This window comes from Leptodactylus fuscus, chromosome 11 (assembly GCF_031893055.1).
Source record: "Leptodactylus fuscus isolate aLepFus1 chromosome 11, aLepFus1.hap2, whole genome shotgun sequence".
NCBI classification, from domain to species: Eukaryota; Metazoa; Chordata; class Amphibia; order Anura; family Leptodactylidae; genus Leptodactylus; species Leptodactylus fuscus.
Window position 1 is genome coordinate 81,664,386 of NC_134275.1, and position 9,987 is coordinate 81,674,372.

General features: G+C 47.6%; 1 protein-coding gene across 1 annotated transcript; it reads left to right on the top strand.

The window, feature by feature from the left end:
- The first annotated feature begins 3,961 nt into the window (after positions 1–3,961).
- On the top strand, positions 3,962–6,454 carry LOC142185133 (heat shock 70 kDa protein-like). Its single transcript, XM_075260391.1, has one exon. The coding sequence runs from the start codon at positions 4,295–4,297 to the stop codon at positions 6,224–6,226; it is 1,932 nt and encodes a 643-aa protein (XP_075116492.1). The 5' UTR covers positions 3,962–4,294; the 3' UTR covers positions 6,227–6,454.
- Positions 6,455–9,987: the final 3,533 nt, after the last annotated feature.

Sequence of the window (9,987 nt, forward strand, 5' to 3'; positions counted from 1 at the left end):
ATGTGCTATTTTGTATTCTTGTATTTCATCTCTTACTTTGTCTGACTATCAATTATAACATCTGGGAATGAAGCGTCCAAAAAGATATGTTCTATTATATTATACCGTAATTAATAATTTTGGCTGTTTTGCAGTCAGGCCAAGCATGCTTGAAGGGCTTCACTTACACATCTGTATTACCCGCTTTTGTGAACTCCATATGTTTGACAAAACAATGGGAATAATAAGGGGCAACTCAGTGGTTAGCACTGGAGCCTTGCAGCGCTGGAGCCCTGGGTTCAAATCCTGCCAGGAAGAACATCTGCAAGGAGTTTGTATGTTCTCCCCGTGTTTGTGTGGGGAATGGGAAGAATTCTCTGCGAAGCAGAGGTTCCTATTAGTCCCCTGATCGGCATTGTTGTGTCACATTCTTCCGGGACACACTTTAATTGTTTTTCACCAGAGCCAGTATTAAAGGGATTCTACCACTGAAATGAATTTTTTTGGCGATCACACGTCGGAATAGCCTTTTAGATAGGCTATTCGTCTCTTACCTTTAGATGTTGTCTCCGCCGCGCCGTTCCTTAGACATACAGGTTTTTACCGGTATGCAAATTTGTTCTATTGCAGCGATGGGGCGGGCTCCAATGCTGAAAATGCAATTGAGGCGTCCCCACTGCTGCTCGAGAACACGCTCCAGCGACGCCTCTATCTTTGGCTGGATCCTCCCCTTCTTTCGTTGTCTTCCTTTTGCATCACCTCTGATGCCTGCGCAATTGACTCTGCCAGTGAGACACTAGTAAAGCCGACTGTGCATGCCGGCCGGCAGCCATTTTTGGGAGGCTGCTCTTGCTCCTGTAGTTCAATACTGGAGCGGCCTCCCAAAAATGGCTGCCGGCCAGCATGCGCACTCGGATGGCATCGCTGGAGTGTGTTCTCGAGCAGCAGTGGGGACGCCCCCATCGCTGTGAGAGAACTAATTTGCATAACGGTAAAAACTGGTATTTCTAAGGAGCGGCGCAGCGGAGACCACATCTAAAGGTAAGAGACGAATAGCCTTTCTAAAGGCTATTATGACGTGTGATCGCCAAAAAAAATCATTTCAATGATAGAATCCCGTTAAGGCATGGTGCTGCAATCGGATACTGCTGATACGCATTCATTGGGTGATTATAAACATAAGACCAATTGTTGGGACCGAACAATTGACTGTTAAAGAGGACCTGTCATGTCCTCCTCAATATTTTATGTACTGTTAGAAAGCCGATAAATTCAGCGCACTGTTCGCTTTCCGTTATGTGCCCCAGGGCTGGAGATAACGGTGCTGTTAATTTTGACATCGATATCTCCCCATCGTCAAAAGGACAGGCCTTACAACCTAGCGTCATGGCTGAGCTGTCGCTGAGTGCTCCCCCTGACAGTAGTCTACCATAGGCTTGTACTGGGAGGAAGGCTCTGACAGTACAAGGCTATGTTATAGTACAGTCAGGGAGAGATTGCTCCTCACTAGTGATGAGTGAGAACTATTCCAAATGGTAGTTTCGAATAGCATGCTCCCATAGGAATAAATGGGAGCGGCCAGCGTGCAGGGGGTTAAGTGGCAGGACGCCGGTCCCGGCTCCTAGTACTCGCTCATCTCTGCTCCTCACAGATCAGCAATGACGCTAGGTTGTAAGGCCCGTCCTTTTGACGATGAGAAGATATCAGTGCTGTTAATTGAGCCCTGACATCTCCTTCAACCAGGGCCCATACTGGGAAAGCCAAAAGCGCATTGAATTCCGCACACCGTCTGCTTTGTAATGGTATATAACACTGCACACTGAGGATATGACAGGTCCTCTTTAAAGATCTACATGTGGTGCAGGATGCCATCTTGTATCTGTCTCCATGTTCCATTCCTTTCCTGGGTGCTGTCCAGAGAGCTCATCTGAGAAGAAAACTGATCTATAAAGGGGAGGCGACTTCTTCTGCATCTTATCCAATAGCTGTGTGCTAAAACTTAGGCTCTATTCACATCTGCTTTCAGAAGGTCTTCTTGGGGAGCCCCTGAATGAAAACCTATAGGCATTAGTTCACACGGGGCCAAAGAGACTGATTTTGACAGCGGATTTCGCTTCAAAATCAGCCCCTTTACAATGGAGCCCTATGTGAACAGCTAGCAGAGAAAAAGAAGCGACATGACCTTTCTTGAGGCGTTTTCCGCCTGAAGAAAGCAATAGGAGTGAATGGAAGGCGAAAACCGCACGTTTTTTTGCAAAAATAAGCGACACGCTTTTTTTTTTTGCCAAAAAACGCACCGAAAAAAACGCTAGCTGTTTTTTCAGCCCATTCACTACAGGAGTGGAAAACAGCCTGGCTTTTTTTTAAGCTGTTTTTACAAAAAAAAGCTCAAAAAAAAAAACTTGGCAAGGTAATAAAAAAAAAGCTTCCTAAGGGCTAGCTCACATGTGAACTGCCCGCGCGGGTTTTGACACCAAGAGAGACACGGCGAGCCGCGTCTCTCTCTGGTCAAAACCCGCCTGCTGCGACCATTGCGGTCACGGCTTTCCCCTCCGCTGTTGGCTCAAATGAATGAGCCGACATAGGAGGGTGCTGCCGGGGGCGGAAGAAAGGGCATGTCGCTTCTTTTCTCTGCTAGCCGCAGCCCGCCGCTAGCGGAAAAAAGAAGCCTGGCGATCTGCATACACCACCATTGTAAAGGGGAGGTTTTTGACGCGAAATCCGCTGTCAAAAACCTCCCCTGTGCTCACGTGTGAACGAGCCCTAATTAGGAAGCTTTTTTTTCCGGTGCCAAAATAAGCCACATGTTATTTACGTGTGAACGAAACCCTAGAATGCGTTTACCTGGGAAACCACATGGACCCCATAGACTATAATGAGGTCCGTGTGGTCTCTGCTCGCTTTCAAGCAGCGCTTTTCTCTCTGCATGATTCTTGCGCAAACTACACGGACCCTGTTACAGTCTATGGGGTCTGCGTGGTTTCCTTAGGTAACAACAACTTATTTTAATGTGTTTACGTTTCCCATTGAAATATAAAAAAAACAAAAAACTTGATAGTCTTCAGGAGTTGATACCTTTTTAATGGCTAACTAATAATTATCAACTCCTGAAGTCTATCAAGTTTTTTGTTTTTTTTAGTTTCCCTTTGGGAAGGGAGGGTTCAGTTCCTCAAGCAGACTCGCCGAACGGAAACCCGAATTCAGGTGTGAACCCCATTTCCCTTATGTGGATAGGGCAGAACTTACTTTGATGGGGGGGGGGGGTCCTTGATACCTCCTTGTGACCGGTGCGACAGTGCACACTTGTATCACCAGCGCTCCATTCACTACTATGGAGCCCTGAACAGAGCGCCGGTTACACAGGCACCCCGATGCTGAGGCATGCTGCATCTGATCACATGACCCCGAAGTGGTGACATCACCGGACATTCAAATGTCAGAGAATGAAGAGGAATTTGAGGCGAATTTAACCATTTACTCGCTGATTTGCGTCTCTCGCCCCAGTTTTGCAGCTGCATCGGCAGAAAAATTGAAAAGGATCCTTTTTCCTTTTATTCAGTCTCATTGATTAACATGGGAGACTCATTCACATCAGAATCGCCCTCACAATCAGCGGCAACTTCCTCAGTGTGAACAGACCCTTGTGGTAAAAGCAGTCAGTCCGTCCGGTGATCTATGTCCCAGTACAGACACAGAGGTCGCCCTGACTAGTCTACAGTCATATCACCTGCCACCGCAGCCAGAACCTTCCAGATCACATCCCTGACTGATTCCTGTCACACAAGCTCCGGAGCCGCCACTTTCTAGACTCTTCCTGAGGTCTCTCGCACGCCCCGCCCCCTCCTCCTCGCGCTGATGGGCGGGGCACTTCTCTGACTGACAGCTCTGACTAGAACTCTCGGGAATGTTCCCGCGGAGCTGTGACGTCACCGACAGCCGCCGCCGCTGATTGGAGCAGTGTCAGCCCGGCTAGAAGGCTCGCGAATCTTCCCGCCGTGTAGCAGTGACGCTGCGCTGTGATTGGCCGGCTCTGCAGGGAACACTCGGGAAACTTCGGGAGAGTTGCTAAGCGATGCGGGGAGCGTGGTGAGGAGCGCGCTGTGATTGGTTAGGAGGCAGGTGACGTCACTAGAGTGTAGCCAGATATATAGCCGCCGTGCAGCCCGGAGGAGCAGTGACTGAGAACACTCGCTGATACCAGAGCTGTAAAGCACAAGCTCAGGAGAAGATCTTCCCGGCTGAGCCCTCACCAAGAAGCTGCTCCGTGACCTGCACTCATTCCTCTGACTCTTCACCACACTCGTCCTGACACAAGATGGCACCTACTGGAGTGGCCATTGGCATTGACCTGGGCACCACCTACTCCTGTGTGGGGGTCTTCCAGCATGGCAAGGTGGAGATCATCGCCAACGACCAGGGCAACCGCACCACCCCCAGCTACGTGGCCTTCACCGACACCGAGAGACTGATCGGAGACGCTGCCAAGAACCAGGTGGCCCTCAACCCCCAGAACACGGTGTTTGATGCCAAGAGACTGATCGGTAGAAGGTTTGATGATGCCGTGGTGCAGTCTGACATGAAGCACTGGCCCTTCCAGGTGGTAAGCGATGGAGGAAAGCCCAAGGTGAAGGTGGAGTATAAAGGCGAGCAGAAGACCTTCTCCCCTGAGGAGATCTCCTCTATGGTGCTGCTGAAGATGAAAGAGACGGCAGAGGCTTATCTGGGTCATCAAGTCACCAATGCCGTCATCACCGTGCCAGCCTACTTCAACGACTCCCAGCGCCAGGCCACCAAAGATGCCGGTGTCATTGCCGGACTCAATGTGCTGAGAATCATCAATGAGCCAACAGCAGCCGCCATCGCATACGGTCTGGACAAGGGATCTCGTGGGGAGCGCAACGTCCTCATCTTTGACCTGGGAGGTGGCACCTTTGACGTCTCCATCCTCACCATTGATGAGGGCATTTTTGAGGTCAAGGCCACAGCGGGTGACACTCATCTGGGTGGCGAGGACTTTGATAACAGAATGGTTAACCACTTTGTGGAGGAATTCAAGAGGAAACATAAAAAGGACATTACCCAAAACAAGAGGGCCCTGAGGAGACTGAGGACAGCCTGTGAGAGAGCCAAGCGTACCCTGTCCTCCAGCACCCAGGCAAGCATCGAGATCGACTCCCTGTATGAGGGCATTGACTTCTACACCTCCATCACTAGAGCCCGCTTTGAGGAACTGTGTTCTGACCTCTTCCGTGGTACCCTGGAGCCTGTGGAGAAAGCCCTGCGAGATGCCAAGCTAGACAAATCACAGATCCATGAAATTGTCCTAGTGGGAGGCTCCACCCGTATCCCCAAGGTGCAGAAGCTGCTGCAGGACTTCTTCAATGGACGAGAGCTGAACAAGAGCATCAATCCAGATGAAGCTGTGGCTTATGGGGCAGCGGTCCAGGCTGCCATCCTCATGGGAGACAAGTCTGAGAATGTGCAGGACCTTCTCCTACTAGATGTGGCTCCTCTCTCTATGGGTCTGGAGACAGCCGGAGGTGTTATGACCGTCCTCATCAAACGCAACACGACCATCCCCACCAAGCAGACCCAAGTGTTCACTACCTACTCTGACAACCAGCCGGGTGTCCTCATTCAGGTGTATGAGGGGGAGAGAGCCATGACCAAGGACAACAACCTGCTGGGTAAATTTGAACTGACTGGAATCCCCCCAGCTCCTCGTGGTGTACCCCAAATTGAGGTGACCTTTGATATAGATGCCAATGGTATCCTGAATGTGTCTGCTGTGGACAAGAGCTCCGGCAAACAGAACAAGATCACAATTACAAATGACAAAGGCCGACTGAGCAAAGAGGAGATCGAGAAGATGGTGCAAGAGGCCGAGAAATACAAAGCGGACGATGATGTGCAGAGAGAGAAAATTGCTGCCAAAAACTCCCTGGAGTCCTATGCCTTCAACATAAAGAGCATGGTGGAAGACGAGAACGTGAAGGGGAAGATCAGTGATGAAGATAAAAGGATCATCTCAGACAAGTGTAAGGAGACCATCTCCTGGCTGGAGAACAACCAACTGGCTGAGAAAGAGGAGTATACCCATAAGCAGAAGGAGCTGGAGAAGGTGTGCCAACCTGTCATCACCAAGATGTACCAGGGAGGTATGCCAGGAGGTATGCCCGGCTCCAGCTGTGGTCAGCAGGCCAGACAAGGTAGCGGCTCTGGGCCCACCATTGAGGAGGTGGATTAAGGACTTTGAGCTGACTTGACTTCCTTTTTCACACTGAAAGCTTCCGAGCCTGATGACGGACTCTTTGGTTCCATTGTTTATATTAACTGTTATTAATGGACATTAACAGATTATTTCTATAGGAGAACGTTCTAGATAGATATTTATTTGAAGACCTGTTATTTTGGGATTTTTTTTTTTCTTTTTTTTTTTTTTTTTTCAGCATTTTCCAGAGTCCATGTTACTATAGCTGGGTTACTAGTAGCGACTCTGCATTATGTCTTGTTTAATTTAAGTTAATAAATTTTTTCATGCAAATCTATTATTTCTTGTTGTGTATCTTACATCTATAAACTGTAGTCTTGTTTTACACTACTTATATTAATCTTTCTCTTGTTCATGAGCTGTATATGGTGTTTCAGTATTTACTTTCATGAGACTGAGCTGCAATACCTGATACAGCCCATGGACTGTAGTGGCGCTGTTCTAGGAATAGTACAGGCGTATCCTTAGCAATAGAAATATGCAAGGTTTTCATAAAACAACTTGTTACCCCTAACCTTTTATTCTTTACTCTTCTATCTTTGTATTGACGCTATGAAGTGGCATAGCACTGCTGAGATGGGAATAACTCTTCCCCTAGACTGTTAGGGCTAGTTCACAGGGGGGCAAAGAGGCTGATTTTTGACAGCGGCTTTCACTTCAAAATCAGCCCCTTTACAATAGTGGTCTGTAGACTGCTAGCAGAGAAAAAGAAGAAACGACATGACCTTTCTTCAGGGGTTTTCCACCTGAAGAAAGCAATAGAAGTGAATGGGAGGCGAAAACTGCGCGTTTTTTTGCAAGAATAAGCAACGCAATTTTTTTTGCAAAAAAAGCAATGCAGTTTTTTCAGCCCATTCACTTTACAAGAGGGGAAAACAGCCTGGCTTTTTTTTTTTTTTTTTTTAAAGCTGTTTTTACAAATAAAAGCTTCCTAATTAGGAAGCTTTTTTTATCCGGTGCCAAGATAAGCCACACGTTATTTATGTGTGAACTAACACTGTAAGGGGGAGTTCACACGGAGTAACGTGCCGTGTGATGTGGCACATATACAGCATGTGAGACTTTGAGCGCCGTATACGCTCCCATTGATTTCAATGGGAGCCTGGATCGTATACACCGCAAAATAACGCGGCGTATACGATCCAGACTCACATTGAAATCAATGGGAGCGTATACAGTGCTCAAAGTCTCACACGCCGTATACGTGCCACATCACGCGGCATGTTACTCTGTGTGAACTCCCCCTAAGACCCTAGACCTGGACTTACAATGACATCCGAGCAGTCCTGCTTTATACTGTTCTTACAGCTCCTGGAGGAGGATAGGCGCTATGGAATCAGTGTAGCAGAGCAGCATAGGCATAGTTAAAGAGGACCTCTCATGGGTTTGGGCACAGGCAGTTCTATATACTGCTGGAAAGCTGACAGTGCGCTGTATTCAACTCTATAATATCCCAGCAAGACATCATTTTGCTAAGTCCTCCAAAATGGGATATGAAATGACTGAATAAAGGGACATGTTAGTGGGTTTATGCAGCAGGTACTTTACTACTAAACCCTTGCAACTGCTGTCACGTACTTGTTACGCTGCCCCCTGCTGCTCTTTTGATTCCCTCCATTCACCAAATATGTCTAATGTTGGTGAAATTGATTTGGGTGGTTGGACTGAGCATGTGTGACCATCATCAGTAGGTGGACTTTCTTAGAGGGAATCAAACGACCACCAGAGGACGCTATACCAAGTATGTACTAGGGATATCGAGACACTGAGGTGATTCCAACTATAACTTTGTATGTTTTGCTTGATCTAATTTACGATTGAGATTTTAATGTTCTTTAGGACAGGCTGTCAGCACCAGATCTTTGGGTGGGGGTTGACACTTGGAATAGCTGATACCTGGAGCTGCAGCGACTGGATTTAGCACACTGTATAGTTTTTTTTGGATGGCTATAAAGAAACCAATCACAGCACAGCTTTCATTTTTCAGCAGCCGTTTTCTACCCGATGTATCAGTTTATTCTGGAACGTTCCTTTAATTACAGTTTACCAGTTTAGTTAAGCATTCCCTTTCCACTCATACAATTTTTAAGATTTCGCCGCTTCCTCAGCCGGAGCTTATTATTACCCATTGTGATGGTTCTGCCGTCCTGATGTTCCCCACTGAGTTGTTATAATGGGACAGCTCGTGGCCCGCTCTTCTATTCTCCTGTGACTTCCGCACACAGCACGACGCGAGATTTTCTCCTTTCACTGCTCTATTTATGTCTTTATCTTACGTCTTTGCCCCGCGTAGTCGGCCTTTCCATCCACAAGCTGATAGTCCATGTCCTGCTGATCCTGCTCATGTCTTAAAGGAGCCATACACTTACAATAAAGACACTAGCATCAGTCACACGTGTGATATGTACATGCATTATGCTCATGGATGTTTCAGACTCTTCCCATTCTAAAATTTCTTATAACAGAAAGTAATAGAGCCTGTATGATAATAATATTCCATGGAACAGTGGTTTTCTATATTATATAGTTAAAGAGTCCTCTTAATACGCGCATATCACATTGAAACCAATAGGGAAAAAAGCAGCCCATTCATTTCAATGGGGAGCGCACGTATGCCGGCTCCCATTGAAATGAATGGGGTCTGCTTTGTACGCGCTGATTCTGAACGTGTTTTACGTTCAGAATCAGCTCAGCGTATACTTACTGTGAATGCACCCTTACAGAGGTATAACTAGATATGGTGGGGCCCCATGGCAAACTTTTGATATGTCCCCTTCCCCCCGACAGACCAATGCTGAAGACCATGACCAATCAGCCCCCCACATTCCCCCACGCACTATTGTGCCCCATAGTGGCCCCTGCACACAGTATTATGTCCCTCAGTGGCCCCTGAACACAGTATTATGTCCCATAGTGGCCCCTGAACACAGTATTATGTCCCATAGTGGCCCCTGAACACAGTATTATGTCCCATAGTGGCCCCTGCACACAGTATTATCCCCCATAGTGGCCCCTGCACACAGTAATAATCCCAATAGTGGCCCCTGTACACAGTATTATGTCCCACTGTGGACACCCATAAACAATTATTATACTCTGGGGGGTTTTCAGACCCCAGAGTATAATAATCGGAGACCCAGGGGGAGAAAACCATAAAAAAACCTGTTACCTATCTCCCAGCTCCTACGCTGTCGGTCTCCGAAGTAGTCCATCTTCAATTACGTCAGACATCACATGACCTGGGACGCAGGCCGGGGTCATGAGACGTCAGACGTCTAGGCCGAAGCCTGACCAGTGTCAGTGTTACCGAAGTAACAGTGTTTTTTATTTTTCTTACCTCTCCTGGTCTGCCGATCATTATACTCGGGGGTCCGAAAAGCCCCCCGAGTATAATGATAGCAGCGGTAGCGGCTGTCACCGGGCCCCTAATGTCCCAGGCCCTGTGGCAGTTGCCTCTGCTGCTATGGCGGTAGTTATGCCACTGCTCATGTTCAGTATTGTAGAATTTGCTGAGAAGCACTAGATCAATGTATAAGACTGGGATGTGCGGGGCCATGCATTTTTCTCTTTTTGGTTACATTGATCAGTCTAATCCATGTCCTTACCACCAGCTTGGTGACCCCATAACACCATAGGTGAATCATCATTTTACTTTACGCATCCAGGGACACCACCATGTAAGTGTTCCACCATGTGTCAGGCCAGCCAAAACAACCCCACACTTATGCGATTAAGTG